Source organism: Pipistrellus kuhlii, unplaced genomic scaffold (genome assembly GCF_014108245.1).
Source record: "Pipistrellus kuhlii isolate mPipKuh1 unplaced genomic scaffold, mPipKuh1.p scaffold_m20_p_14, whole genome shotgun sequence".
Lineage (NCBI taxonomy): Eukaryota > Metazoa > Chordata > Mammalia > Chiroptera > Vespertilionidae > Pipistrellus > Pipistrellus kuhlii.
In genome coordinates, this window is record NW_023425449.1 from 16527332 (window position 1) to 16542921 (window position 15590).

At 33.7% G+C, this 15590-nt stretch overlaps 1 protein-coding gene across 1 annotated transcript in view; it reads right to left on the bottom strand.

Annotated features, from left to right (window-relative positions):
- Positions 1-15590, bottom strand: part of CSMD3 (CUB and Sushi multiple domains 3) — a 779390-nt gene that overhangs the window by 38358 nt on the left and 725442 nt on the right. Inside the window, exons 55-59 of the mRNA XM_036436812.2 lie at positions 15037-15210; positions 14028-14213; positions 11783-11956; positions 9036-9218; positions 3137-3313 (exon numbers count right to left, since the gene is read on the bottom strand). Of these exons, the coding sequence (XP_036292705.1) occupies positions 3137-3313; positions 9036-9218; positions 11783-11956; positions 14028-14213; positions 15037-15210 (894 nt within the window). The remainder of the gene's footprint in view (positions 1-3136; positions 3314-9035; positions 9219-11782; positions 11957-14027; positions 14214-15036; positions 15211-15590) is intronic.

A 15590-nucleotide genomic window follows, 5' to 3' on the forward strand; every position in this document is an offset into this window, starting at 1 on the left:
CAAATTTTATAATTAGTGTACAGTAATGAGCTTCTTAGTATAGTATTACAGCAAATATCTTTCTTTTCCAGGTTGTTTTAGTTCTGTGAATGTTTCTTAATATTTATAGTTCCTCTGTCAAAGGGTGCATGATATCTGAATCTATGACCTTGATCTCATGATATATACTTAAAGAAAAATGTTTTCATTGATTTGAGAGAGAGAGAGAATCAGACCAGGTTACCAATGCTGTATGAAGCTTGTGGGTTAGCATATAGGTAATTGCTAGAAGAATTACATGGTACAGAGAGGTCACTTTTAGTTAAAAGCAATATGAGGAAGTATCCTGAAAGGCTTTTGCCAAGTGGGTGCCATTCCAGCTGATACTTAAAAGGTACCACTACAAATTTTAGGGCTCGGATGGGTTGGTGTAGTAGGAAACCAGCAGAGACTATTTGTTAATTGTTAAGTTGTTCAGTCTTGCAAAATTGAGACATTATAAAAGCAAGTAGGAGGACTTCTTTCCTTCAAGATGGGGAAATAGAGAAGACTTTACTCTCCATTTGAAACAACCAAAATAAATAAATAAATAAACAAACAAACAAACAAATAAATAAATAAGGACATGATATTAAAACAAAAATAACAACAATGAAAAAACAGGTTTCAAAGGCAGCAAAGCACAGTGATCCTTGAGTGACAGGAAACAAATGAGATGCGCCCTAAAACTGCCACATGGTACTGCTTTCAGAGAGTTTCCAGGCTGCAGAACAGGGAGCCCCCTGCAGTGCCCACCAGCTCCCGGGTGGAGACATGACTCTAGAGCCAAGAGAAAATGAAGAGACAGTACCAGAGAGGACCCCCACTGAAAGAGGACTCTGGAGATCCAGGGAGAGAACTACAGGTGTTCAGCAGAATACTGGCCAGCTGGTGAGGAAACTGCCTATGGTGGGATAAAGAACTACCAAAAGATTAGCTGTGACAGCATTTGTTGCTGACACAGAGCCAGAAATACTACTTGTTACTGACTCTGATCAACAATGGGACATGTCTTGCTTATTATATTACAGGCTTAAGAGTCCCAATGCACGGAATTGATGCACTTGGGATGGGGGTCCCTCAGCCCGGCCTGCGCCCTCTCGCAGTCCAAGAGCCCTAAGGGGATGTCCAACTGATGGCTTAGGCCCGATCCCCGAGGGCCTCCTTAGCACTGCCATGGAGTCAGGAGAGGCTCCTGCCACAGCTGCTGTGCTCACCAGCCGTGAGCCCGGCTTCTGGCTGAGTGCCACTTCCCCTGTGGGAGTGTACTGACCACCAGGGGGAAGCTCCTGCATTGAGTGTCAGCCCCCTGGTGGTCAGTGCGATTTATAGCAAGGGGTTGAGCGGCCTTAACATATCATTAGCATATTATGCTATGACTGGTTAAACGGCCAATGGGACAACTGGGCACTTAGTATATTAGGTTTTTATTATATAGGATGTGGCTGCTATGTTCTATTCAGTGCTTATTTCAACAACCTCTTAGCCATAGTTTGCCTACACCTTTGAAGAGACAGAATAAACATGGAGTATCTCAACAGCCTTGTTGTCCACACAATTTGGTGCAAGTAAGATATTAACTACAACCAATATTCTCCAGAATTATAGGCATGACATGCCATTACTCTGATGACATCCTCCACTGAGTAGATCCATTGACCCACTTATTCAGGATAAACACATACAAAGAATTTAAAGAAAACCAACCAAACAAAAACAACTGATATTTAAAAGGTACCAGTAAGAACTTTAAGGCTCGGATGGGTTAGTGCAGTATAAAACCAGCAAAACCTATCAGAGATGAATCATTAGCCCACAAATCAGGTTGAACATCTCTTTATATATCTATTGGTTGTTTGTATGTCTTCTTAGGAGAGGTGTCTGTTCAGGTCCTCTGCCCATTGTTTTGCAATAGAGGACTGAATAAAGAGTATGTGGTACATATACACAATGGAATGCTACTCAGCCATCAGAAAGGATGAAATACTATCATTTGCAACAACATGGACTGACCTTGAGAATATTATGATAAATGAAATAAGTCTGTCAGAAGAATGCCAAGAACCATATCATTTCACTCATAAGTGGGATATAAAACTGAAACTCGTGGAAACAAACAGCAGTGTGGTGGTTGCCAAGGGGAAGAGAAAAGGGGTTCAAATATATGGTTATAAGAGATGTAGCTTCAGATGGTGGGCTCACAGTGCGATATACAAATCTTATAACATAGAAACCCACACTGAAACCTGAATGATGATATTAACCAATGTCAGCCTAATAAACTTACAGATAGCTAGATAGATAGATAAGCCTAGTCAAGCCCTGGCCAATTTGGCTCAGTTGGTTGGAACATTGTCCTGTACACCAAAAGGTGGCAGTTTGATTCATGGTCAGGTCACTCACCCCGGGTGCAGGTTCAATCCCTAGTCAGGGCAGGTGCAGGAAGTAACCAACCAATGTTGCTCTCACCCCTCTCTCTCTTGCTCTCTCTATAATCAAGTTAAAAAAATAAAAATAAATATATAATGAAATAAAAAACCAAGTATTTATTGATATGTGTTAGATTGGCAAAATAAAATTGCATTCTTTGTATTAATTTTGGTTACTGCTGATAATTAATCTCTATTCTTAAGATGCTATTAAATTTCACTTAATGTCACTGATTTTCAGTGATTCTTCTTTCCTCTGCCAAGTAATTATTTTTTTGTTAATCTTAACCAGAGAATAATTTCCCATTGATTTTTAGACAGAGTGGGGAGAGACAGAGAAAGAAATGTCCATGTGAGAGAGACACAATGATTGGTTGCCTGCCACACAAACCCCCAATCAGTGTTGGGGATCAATGTACATGCCCTTGAATGGAATCAAACCTGGGATCCTTCAGTCCATGGGCCAACACTCTATCCACTGAGCCAAACTAGCTAGAACTGCGAACTGATTCTTAAAGCCACTAGTATAAACTCTAACCATAGAACACTATAATATTTCAATCTGAAATACAATACAAATATTCAATATCTTGCATGGTTTGATTGAATACAAGTTACACATATAGATGAACATATTCAAATAGTTTCACATAACTAGTGATGCTTAAAAATATTGAGAAGAAACATACTTGTACAGTTCGGCAAAGTTCCAGACCACGTTCCATTGGCTGTGCACTGTCTTACTGAAGGTCCAGACAAGATATATCCCTCCATGCAAGAATAAACTATCGAACTGGAGAATGTTGTGCCATCAATCCGAAAGACCTTTCCATTGGCTGTTGTTCCTGGGTTACCACACTGTACAGCTACAAAAAAGAAAAAAATAATATTTAAGAGTAGTTATAAAAATATTATAATTAGAAATCTTCTCACAAAACGTTAATGACTGATTTTTAAAAAAATATATCCAAAGGAGCTGTAAAATCCTCAAAAATAAACATTGGATTATCTTTTACAATGGTTGAAATTCAAGATAAATTTATATTAATTTTATTAGGTTAATTACTAGAATACAAATCAGACAACAGCTGTTTTTTTTTTTTTTAAGTTTTTGTTGGTAGCTATGGTAAAAACTTCAGAGAGTAAAGTAACTACTCAAGAGTATTGCCTATAATATCACAAAATCTTTCAAGGATTGATTATAAGAGTCTCTGCCTAAGAAACAAATAAAGTGAAATGGAAAGATATGAAACAATGAGATGCAACAGAAATTTACTATATAAGAGGACAGATATCATATAAACAATTTAAATATTTTAAGAATCATGTATATTTTTATTTATATAAGCACATATAACTGATCTGAATTAAAACTGTATAATCTCTATTTCCGGAACAAGGTATACAAAAAAGTAAACTGAATAAAAACAAAATCTCAAGATGGTTTTCATTAAGTTTTCAACATATCATAAACAGGAGTCACTAATGCAATACTCTCTGTATTACCCTCTTTATTATGTTTAACTATTTGCCATCAATACCATGGTAAATTTTTAAAATATACTAAAACCGAGCCTATGTTACTGTATTACTAAATTTTGTTGTAACATAAAAGTTTAAAGATATCTCTATGAATATAAAGTGTAATTATAGTTTCAAATAGAACCATCTATATCACTCGAGGCATCTAAAATATTTATTTTGCCTATCCTTCCTTTACAGTGGTGCTGCATATTTCTGTGTGTGTGTAGAGACAGGAGACTTACACATTTTATTTTATTACTTTTTTGTTGTTGTTAATCCTCCACATCTGAAGATATTTTTCAACGATTTTTAGAGATAGCGGAAGGGAAGAGGATAGACAGAGAGACAGAGAGAAATATTGATGTGAGAGAGAGAAATCAATTGGTTGCCTCCTGCAGGCTCCCTGGGGATGGAGCCTGCAACTGAAGTACATGGCCTTAAGTGAAATCGAAAGTGGTGGTGGTGGGGTGGGAGGGGGGCAATAATGCTATATCCACTGAGCAAACCAGCTAGAGTGGAGACTTACACACTGTAAACAATTACAACAAGATCAAACTCTATGTAAAAATTTTCAGAAGAACATATAATGTTTTAAAAAAATGTTTGCTTCTGTTGTTCAGAGTAATTAGCCTCTTCTATATTAGCACCGGCTTAAAATAACAATCCAGTCATATTTATTTATGTGTCATGATCCATAATCTTGAAACAATCCAAGCAGGATTTGAAAAATATCATCCTTGTTTTACAATGTCAGGTGATTTGCATTTTGAAATAGGAATTCCAGGCTCAGTCCATTCTTTTTTTTTTGCACTTAATAAAAATTGAGAACTTCTCCAGTTAGGATGGTTTACAGACGTGGACAAATAGCACTGCCACTTCTGTCCCCTTGTCTCCAATTCCTCTACGCTTAGTAGACACATTTTTCTTACCAAGAGAATTATTTGAATTAAACACAAGTAAAAATAACTTTAAATGAAGAGACAAGTGCATCGCCTATCACGTGTGAGGGCTGAAAGCTCTGTGGACACATGAAAAAAGCAGCAAATGCTTTGCCTCTGTCGTGTGGACATTTGGCGGGAAATGGCTTTATTTATTTAATTTCTAAAAAAATATATTTTATTGATTTTGTACAGAGAGTAAGGGAGAGAGATAGAGAGTTAGAAACATCGATGAGAGAGAGTCATCGATCAGCTGCCTCTTGCACATGCCCTACTGGGGATATGCCCGCAACCAAGGTACATGCCCTTGACCAGAATCGAACCTGGGACCTTTCAGTCCCCAAGCTGACGCTCTGTCCATTAAGCCAAACCGGTTTCGGCGGGAAATGGCTTTATTGATATCTGTGTACACAGCCCCATTTATGTTAGTATTAGCTGAAAATGCCATCTCTCTTAGAAAGAATAATTTCTCAGCTGTCAATTGACCTAACTTAATATAAAAGACATCTAATATTCACTGATAACTCACTATGATAGCCACATTTTCAATATTCTTAACCTCACAACAAATACTATGAGTTGATATTGATTTCAACACCATGAGTAGGTTGGGAACTGAAGCACAGAGAGAATAAATTAGTTTTCCAAGGTCCCACAGCTAGTTCATGGCACAGTTTTATCTAGTACAAATTCCTCAGAAGATTCTGATAGCATATAATGAAAGTATTGGATCTTATTCAGGCTAGAAAATGGCTTAAACATAATATATTTTTGTCAATTAATTATTTTTTGTATCAAATGCCTGATATAAAGAGTATTTTATATTTGCCTTATATATTTGTAGAGATAATTATTTAATTATGGGACCATTTTTTTCTTTTTATCAAGGTGACTTCTCTGAAAAGACAAAAATAAATGGAAGCATAACGAAAAAGTTAAAGATCCTTTGTAAATAAACAAAGAAATAAGTTGATAAAATATTTATACAGTTATATATATAAATATGAATACATATTCATTCTGATGTGTATTTTAGGCACTGTGTAAAGCAAACAGTATACAATAATGTAATATTGCCATTTTAAAAAACAGAACTATGCTATGCATGCTGTTTTATAATCTCATTCTCCTTACTTAACATAACAATGAGGGCATCTTTCTTTTATAAAGTTCAGTAACAGGATAGTTTTCCATTTTATGTATATTCATAATTTATCTATCCAATCCCCTGTTGATAAACCCCCAAAATTTAGTTTTATTTCTTTATCATCTAGCTTATTAATACAAGTATGTACATTGATTCTATTTTAAGATAAATTTCCAAGAGTGGAAGTTCTGGATAATTTTCATTTTTGAAAAATGTTATTAAAATATTTTTATATAGAGTTACCAAAGATATTGTCATAATACACAGTTGGGTCCATAATATAGAAGTTCGCCTGCTTTTATATATCCTCATCAATGTATGTGCAATAATTGTTACAAATCCTGTCAGTTTGTAAAAAAATGATATATTCTTTAAGTTTGCCTGTTTAAATTTATTAAATTAAGATTTCCAACACATTCATTTGATAGGTTTATTTTCACATGTGTTTTATCCATTACATTATCAGAAAGATATTATAGTTTATGGTAAATTACTAAAGTGATATAATATTTCAGAGCATTTGGAAAAATAAGAGTAAAAGTTCTTCAAATTTCACCACTCTGTCCTATCATGTTTTGTGTACCACTTTTTATAAACTTTCTCTCAAATGAATATAATTTCCCATGATTTTAATAGAGTGCAAACTTTTGAATCTTATTTTTAACTAAGTTTTATTATGATTTACATTTTATCATATTGCTCCGTGGCCTTTATTCTAATAGCTTATTGACTATATACTATTATGTTATATAAATATACACTTGCTTGTGTAATATTATGTCTAATATTGTTGATACCAGAAAATGTGGATATTGTTGAGTCAAGTTCTTATTTCATGAAAATCAAACCATGAAGCTGTGGACAAAAACAACTAATGGGAACAAAGTTCATTGGGAGAGGACAGTCCTGGAAAAGGGTAGCTCAGGTTCCAGGAGCAGACTGGTGTCCAGAGCTCCCTCTTCAGGTTAGTAGTTTGGTATCCAAGCTAATTAAAGTCTACTAGTCCATGTGTGGAGGAACACATGGCCATAAGTCTCATAGGCACAGGGATGTGTTTCTCCGCCCCCCCCCCGCCCCCCCCCCCCCCCCCCCCCCCCCCAACACAGGAACGAACGTCAGGAACCCATTGTTTGTCAGAAAGAAGAAAGAGGGAATTAATTTAGGGTTGGTAGTCTTGCTAGCTACTAATTGGTCTTTTCAAAAAAATCTGTCTCAGGCACTATCCTTTGCATTGGTTTATATGCCTTAATGCCTTGTGATTGGTTATTTGCACGCTGTCTATCTTAGCAATATCCGTATATTTTAAAGTCCATGCCTCTTGTGAGTGCCCTTCTCTGCCTGCCCCATTGGGGTGCCTTAGTAACTCCTCCTAGTTAGGTTCCCATTTCTACTTCCTTTCCCATGGTCCCACTCCTATCTAGCTAGCTTCCTTCTGTCTCCTCATTGTTAAAATTATTTCCTGTTGTTGCTTATTTTAATCAATTAGACATAAAAGTTGCAACTTTACTATTATGTATTTTCTTTAATATTTTAATTTTCTGCAGGAAAGAAATCCTCAAAATTCCAATTACTAAAACAAAGTTATTTACATTCTATTAATATATATGCATTTTGTCAAATTACTCTAAATTTACTGTAACAATAACCATACCTCTAGAAAGGTTTTAAAGTTCTAATTTTGTTGCATATACACAAAAATGTCATATTAAAACTGGTAAAAGGATATTTAGTTATCATTTTCTGATTAGTAGATATGTTGAGTATTTCTCAATAGGTTGCATTTTGTGCTCTTCTTTATTTTCTGTTCATTTTCTTTGTCCATTTATCTACTAGAATCTGTTTTTCTAAATTATTTGTATAAGCACCATTTATTAGAAAAATATTAATTCTGCTATTTCTTATAATTCCTTGTTCTTTTTTACCTATAAAGTGCACTTTACAGAACCAGGTTGTATTTCATCTAAAACCTCTTTTGCAGTTAAGCTGAACAAAGGGCTAGCTTCCTAATGTATGACACCATCATAGAAATGTTGCCTTTGCAAAGTCAGTTTGAATAATAAAGTGAATAGTGAAGTCTTACTGTCTTTTGCTCAACAACTTTCTCTAGCATCTCCTTCCCCTATAATAGCAACTGAGTTATAATGCTCTCTGAATTAAGATTTCAAAATTTGGTCCATTTAAAAAAAGGATAACTATCTTTCCTAGAATATGGATCCTAATTTTAAATACCATAAAATGTTTTTGAAATACAATCAATCAAAAACTGTCAAGAAACTCTGTTGGGAGTTATTTCCTATTTATAAAACCAATACATTTTGATATGATATTAAGTAAGTTTCAAAAATACCTCTGCATGTTGAATTTTTACACTATAATTATCTTGAAAAGAACATTTAAATTGTAAGAATAATTTTCAGCAACATTTCATTTTTTATCCATTCTTTTAAAGATTTAACTATGTTAAAAATGTCAGTCAGAACAATTAAAACTTTATTCAAGCACTCTACATTTTAAAAATTCTAGTTTCAAACAATGTAATCTATGAATAAAAACCTCATTTATAGTTAGGCATCTTTATATCTTTCCATTGCTACAAACCTAAAACTAAAGAAGATCTTGAGAGGTAATGTTGACATAAGGAACAACCAATTGTTTTACCTGAAAGAGTCTACAATAAAGCCCTGTGATAAAAGAGAAAATAAAACATTTTTAACAAATATGTTTAATTTTTCAACTCAGATGTTTGCTAAGATGTGATCAATGTTTGTATATATAAATGAACCATCAGAAATATTTTTTTAAAAATATTACCTATTATATATAGGATGCTGTCAGTAAAACTGGAATACTCCTGCTTTTATTCCATGGTTGGAGACACAAAGAATTGGTAAGAGTAATTTCAGTAATGCTAACAAATTGAATTTGGGTACACATTAAATTCCAGCAATTTCAATCTATTTAATTTCTGCCCAACCTTACCTTTGCATTCTGGCTGCCTTCCAGTCCAACTGCCATTGGCCAAACATGTTCTTTCTTCTGAACCATGAAGGATATAGCCAGTATCACAAGCAAAATGGACAGAACTTTTGGTTCTGAAATTGCTTTCCTGTCTAGAACCATGACCAGGGGTACCTGGATCCCCACATGTGCCAGTAGCATCACCTGTAATTCAGTACAGTACAAGTTAATTTATTTCAATAAGCATTTACTATGTTCATTTTTTTTGTCCAATATTCTTATAGGCATGGGTTTTGTGCAAGTTGTTTTAAACATAGTAAGTTGACTAGGTAGAATGATAATTCACATTTTCCATCTGAGTCCAGTCATAAGAAAAAGCCTAAATGAAAAAGAAAGTAGTTGCAGAGTGTGGTATTATTTTCCTTAGCAGTGATATTTAGACTTATTAAATAGGTTAACGTCATTTTAGTATTTCCAGAACTTGGTCAATAATCAGGTTATTAGAAAATTTACAACTGAGAGTTCTATGTTTGAAAATGGGTTTACAAAACTAAAGTTAAAGAACTGGATTTGGTAATTTGATGTGTCCTTCTCTGAATTTTCTAATTACTGACAATTGTTTTATTGTTGTTAAATTAGGATTATAATGTACCAGAAAATATTAATGTTATAATACAGTATTTCCTGTAACACTAAAATTTCACTCTCTCATTTTCTCTACCAATGACTATTGACCAAGATAAACAAGCTGCATAAATCTCATATGAAATACAAAAGCAAATTGCAAATAATTGAAGATTAGAAACTCTCATGTAAGTTCTAATAAGGGTTTTGTTCATGACTAGGTGTTCATCTTTTTATGTTAGTCTTAAGAATTTACTTAGTCTCTTATCATCTTATCTAATAAAAGTAATATGCAAATTGACCATCATTCCAACACACAAAATGGCCACTCCATGTGGACTCAAGATGGCTGCCACAAGATGGCAGGCAGGGGAGGGCAGTTGTGGGTGAAAAGGCCAGCAGCAGAGAGCAGTTGGGAAGGACCAGGCCAGCAAGAGAGGGCACTGGGAGCAATCAGGCCTGTAGGGAAGGGCAGTTGTGGGTGACTGGGCCAGCAGGGGAGCAGTTAGTTGTCAATCAGGCTAGCAGGGGAGTGGGTGGGATGATCATGCTGGAAGGCAGAAGCAGTTAGGAGCAATCAGGCAGGCAGGCAGGTGAACGATTGGGACCCAGCAGTCCTGGACTTCCCTCGAGGGGTCCCAGATTGGAGAGGGTGTAGGTTGGGCTGAGGGACATACACCCCCCTCTCATGCATGAATTTTGTGCACTGGGCCTCTAGTTTCTTAATTCTAATAAAAATTGCTGCAGAATCTATATATATATATTAAGAGAGAGAGGAAGAGGAAGGGAGGGAAAGAGAGAGGGAGGAAGGGAGGGAGGTAGGGAAGGAGGAAGGGAGGAAAGAAGGAAGAAAAAGGAAGAGAGAGAGATTCTTAAATTTCTTAAGTACCATTATAGAAATGCTCTCTTTCTATGTACATGTCTTTTGACAAGACCTGTGTATTTGGAATCCTTCTTTACACTTTCTCATCATGAGATGTAATATTAACAACCACACAAACTTTAAGATAAGTATTTACCTTTAAATATCTATGTATAATTATTTTTTATCAATTAAGCAGCAATTTCCAAAAACTTTGGGGTGATATGTGTAAGGTTAGTGGCTATGTATAATCAGTTATCTGATAGTTTTAAAAGTCTATAGATTAAATTTGAAGTCCCATAAAGTTACTTCATAGATATTAACCACTAGGCAATAGTGGTTAATATCTATGCAGTAACTTTATAGGTAGTAACTTTATAGAATCTCCTAGTTACAAGGAGATTCTGAAATAAATAATCCTACATGAAAAACAACGTAAAATGAATTCCTAATAAGTGTTTACCATGCTCTTCACAGATATAAAATAATATAAAAATAATGGAAATATATAAAGAAAAACAGGCAGAAAAATAAGCACCACTATCTGGTTAGTGAATCAAATAGGGAGACATCATAGATTTAAAATGTAAATCATATTTTGAGAAAAGTATTAGTTTAAACAACTCAATAAAGACTTATCAAACACTCACTCTGCAAACAAATTATTAATTAAAAATATGCCTAATATTCACTTATTTTAAAATAGTGATAGAGCAATGTGGGGCTGTGGAAGCTCAGAAGTTATATGTTTTTTGTTAGTAAAAAAGAAAGGAAAGATAAATATATTTCACAAAACTTGGCTTAATTTAATTGAAGAAAACATTTAAGTCTTTATTTTAAAGTATGCTATTAAGCGACCAATTGTTTAGAAAGTTTAATGGACACATATTCTAACAGAAAATCACTGAAATAACATCACCTTCTGGGAAAAATTTTATTTGCTATCCACTAAAATAGAATAGCTACATAAACTTCAATAGTTCACCATTTTAATGAACATAAGCACTTTGCACAAAATAGCATTATAAATCCAATAATTCTTTGTATTAGCCACAAAACAATTTAAAACATGTATCTGTCACTTACTATCTACAGGATTAGAATTAATTTAGGCTCTGAATTTACATTATCTTAAGAAGTATTACTATAAATGTACAAATAATGTTATAGCTTCTCTCAGATTTTTACAAAACAAATGTAGTATTTTATCTCTTTTGTGCATATATTTCTAATACTAATCATGTAATTTCCAACACACTTTGTCCAATTTTCTAAGCGGTACCTGAACAATGAGGTTGTGATCCACTCCAATGGCCATTTAACTGGCAGGTCCTTGATGAATGGCCTAGAAGGCTGCGCTTCCCTGTGCAGGAATAGTGAACCGTGGACCCAAAGGTGTACTTCTCCCCAGACAGGACTGCATTAGGAGGAACGCCAGGGTGTCCACAGTCAATCACTACAATACATAATTATTGAATATAAAATTTTTTTATATCTCCTATCGAACAACCTGCACCAACTTTCTATTATCTATTTCAATATATACAACCACCAGATATCGAACATCTATGTGAAACCTGACTTTAAAAAAAAATAAAATGGAAGTTGGAATTATAGGAGCGATTCTATTATGCCATTCTCAGTGAGCTTGAGTTTAACAGGAACAATGTAATAAGCATACATGATTGAATAAGTATAAGTCTGCATGTATGGGGGTGGTGACTCTATATTCATATGCACGTGTGCATGGGTTTGAAGTACATATGTGCCAAAACAAGGATGTGCAAATTAATGAGAAGACTATATGTGGGTTGGCTAATTAAGGACTATATGTGGGTTGGCTAATTAAGGACTATATGTGGGTTGGCTAATTAAGGACGTAGGATGCCAATAAGATTTAAAATGAGCCCATACAGCAATTAAAAAGGAAGAATTTTGAGGCTGAATTTTCTTTATAATGTAGAGGTAGATTGGGAACTTACTGTATGCTCCCTTTAAAACGGACTTGAAAAAATACTGAATACAATAATACTATATAATATTAAATAGCACAAAATAGATACAAACAATAAATCCCACACTATCAGAGAGTGCTATATAAAACAAAGAAAGGCAAAAAAGTATATGAGAGCTATGAAAATCCGAAGTTCATGCTTCTATGTCCTACAAAATATTTTAAGTTGAATGTTATAGCCACACAAAGCCAAATAACGAAATTAGTCAAGCTATTAGACCAGTTAGTGCATAATAAGAAAGCCAAATGCACTTTAAGGAATAATAATTGACTTAATTATTTGCATAGAATCTGAAATTTAATAGATATTGCATAAACTTTTATTTATTCATCAGTGCTTGAATGTTGCTATAATTTTTTAAAAATCCCCCCACATGAAATTTCCTCTAAATAAAACATGATCTAAATATTTTTATAATTTAAAAATTAAGCATAATTTAAAATTATTTGCACAAGGACTTTTTTCATAGAATTTTTTCCTTTTTCTTTCTTATGACTTTTAAAAAAACATATTTTTATTGATTTCAGAGAGGAAGGGAGAGAGATAGAAACATCAATGATGTCAGAGAATCATTGATCAGCTGCCTCCTACACCCCATCCTGGGGATTGAGTCTGAAACCCGGGCATGTGCCCTGACCAGGAATTGAACTTGACCTTCTGGTTCATGGGTCAAAGCTCAACCATTGAGCCATGCTGTCTGGGCCACAATGACTTTTGACACAATACTCCTTCAATCTATAAAGTTATCTTGCCTATCATGTCCAAGATTTACCAATATTTTGAGAACCTTAGCTATACTTACTTAATTCTTAGAATTTATGTTCACTTCCCTATGTCCTTACATAATTTTTATTTATATCTGTTAAATTAAATTATCTTCTCACTGATTATATCACTATAGATATATGCATATCTGCTATAATTTATCTTATTTATATTCTACAACTCCAACATAACATTTAATAAAATGTACTCACTAAATATTCACTGATTTAAAAAGATTTCATGTATTAATATGTACTGCATCCATATGTGTATGAACCTAAGTATGATAAAAATTTATGGTCAGTATGTTTTAAGTAACACTTTTGTTTAAATTCTCAAGTATTCTGAAGCCCTAGTGGTTATTAATATTAAGAATAATATTACCTTAAATAAAATCTGAAATAGTAATACCAAAGACAATCAAAATGTAATTGCCCTTTTGGGATGAACATGAAAAGTATGTGTTTTTCATATTCTATCTGTTCTACCAAAATTCAAAGTCAAAGAATGACAGAGTTATTCAGCACATTAATATTAATAAGAATGACATCTGGGGATTGAATTGGAAGACTGTAGGAAAGTATAATTTCAAAACAATGAAATAATAAAATAAAATAAAAAGCAAATTAAAATAATAATTACAAACAAAATCTTTCTAGTATATATAGCTCTAGATATTTTCTATGAAAATAAATATCCATTTTGCACATGGCATTTTTGAAGAAAGAATTCACATTATCTACTTACTGATACATTCTGGTAAAGGTTTGTCCCATTGTCCATTTGGTTGACATATCAAAACTGAAGATCCAAATAAAAAATACCCAGGATTGCAGTCATAGAATACAACAGTACCATAGGTGAAGTTTCCATGTTCTATTTTACTTTCCCTTTTGGAATTGGGTGGAATTCCAGGATCAGAACAGTTCACCACTAAACAAATGAACAAATTTAAAAGGTATTTTGAAATAACATGTATATATCTAACATAGACTATTATAAGAAATTTAGTTGTCAAGGTATATTTAATAAAGCAAATTAAAGATTCTAGAAATAAAATTAATATATTCACTATCTAATATAATGAAATTGAAATCTGGGATGTTTTTAAAATAAAGAAGAAAATAAAACTTTTTTTGCAAATATTTTAACAACAGCAACTCCATAAGCATTATGCTGAGAACAAATTTTAAAAATGATAACTGTTAAACAGTAGTTAAACCATAAAATAATGTAAAGATTATGATGATTTAGTTGAATTTTATCAGACAATATGAAGTATACCATACTTCTTTGCAAAATGAAATAAAACACCAAAAATTATATTTAATTAGTTTCTATGCAGAGAATAATAAGTAAACCCACTCCCAATTCAGGTATCATGTTAATTCGGGGCCTCAAACGTATTTTTCCAAAATATGAAAAAAATAAATGCAATACATAAATTCCATTAATTATGGAGTAAGTAGAAGGTGAAAGAATCTTAAAGGTTTTTATATGTAGTCGCAAAAATAGATAAAAGATATTAAAGTTAAGCAGCTGAAATTAAGCCTGCCAGTTTTAACTTAAAAAAGGAAATAAATTAAAAAGAGAACAGAAAACATTGGTAATGAGATGATATTGACATTAAATCTTTTTTGTTTTAGTAGCTGAAAACTGTTCACCGTTCTACCACAGCTGTTTCACATCTTATCATCTACGTTCACACAGACACATTCTGACTCTGCTCTAAGCGGGCCCACAGTCAGACTCTTACCTTTGCACACTGGTGGGGGATGGCTCCACTGTCTGTTGGCCTGACACTGTGCCTTTGTTGGCCCTTGCATGAGATAGCCAATATTGCAAGAGAATGTTACCACATCATTAAAGTTGAATCCATTTCCACTTGTTCTTCCATAAATCGGACTACCAGGGTGACCACAGCTGACAGCTGAGAGCAATAAGTTGGGGCAGGGGAAACACAAAACAATATTTGGTTATCAGTAATCAAAACAACTACCCTAAACCATTTCAAACACTGTAGAAAGAAAATACTTTTTTTATGATAAAATATATCTAAAGTACTTTTACTAATGTAAAGGAACAATTTAGAATGGTAAAACAGTTTACTCTGAAAGGAATATTACATTAATAAGTAGACAATCTTTTGCAATTGTGGTGCACAATGTTTAGAGTTTCATAGTACCTTTTTATTCTCTTTATTTGGGGGTGGGGAAGAAGAGAGAATACTGAAATTTAAAAATCTGGGCACGACTGAAGTCATCAGTAGCAGAAAGAAATGAAAATGAACCACTTTTCCTTTTCCAGTCA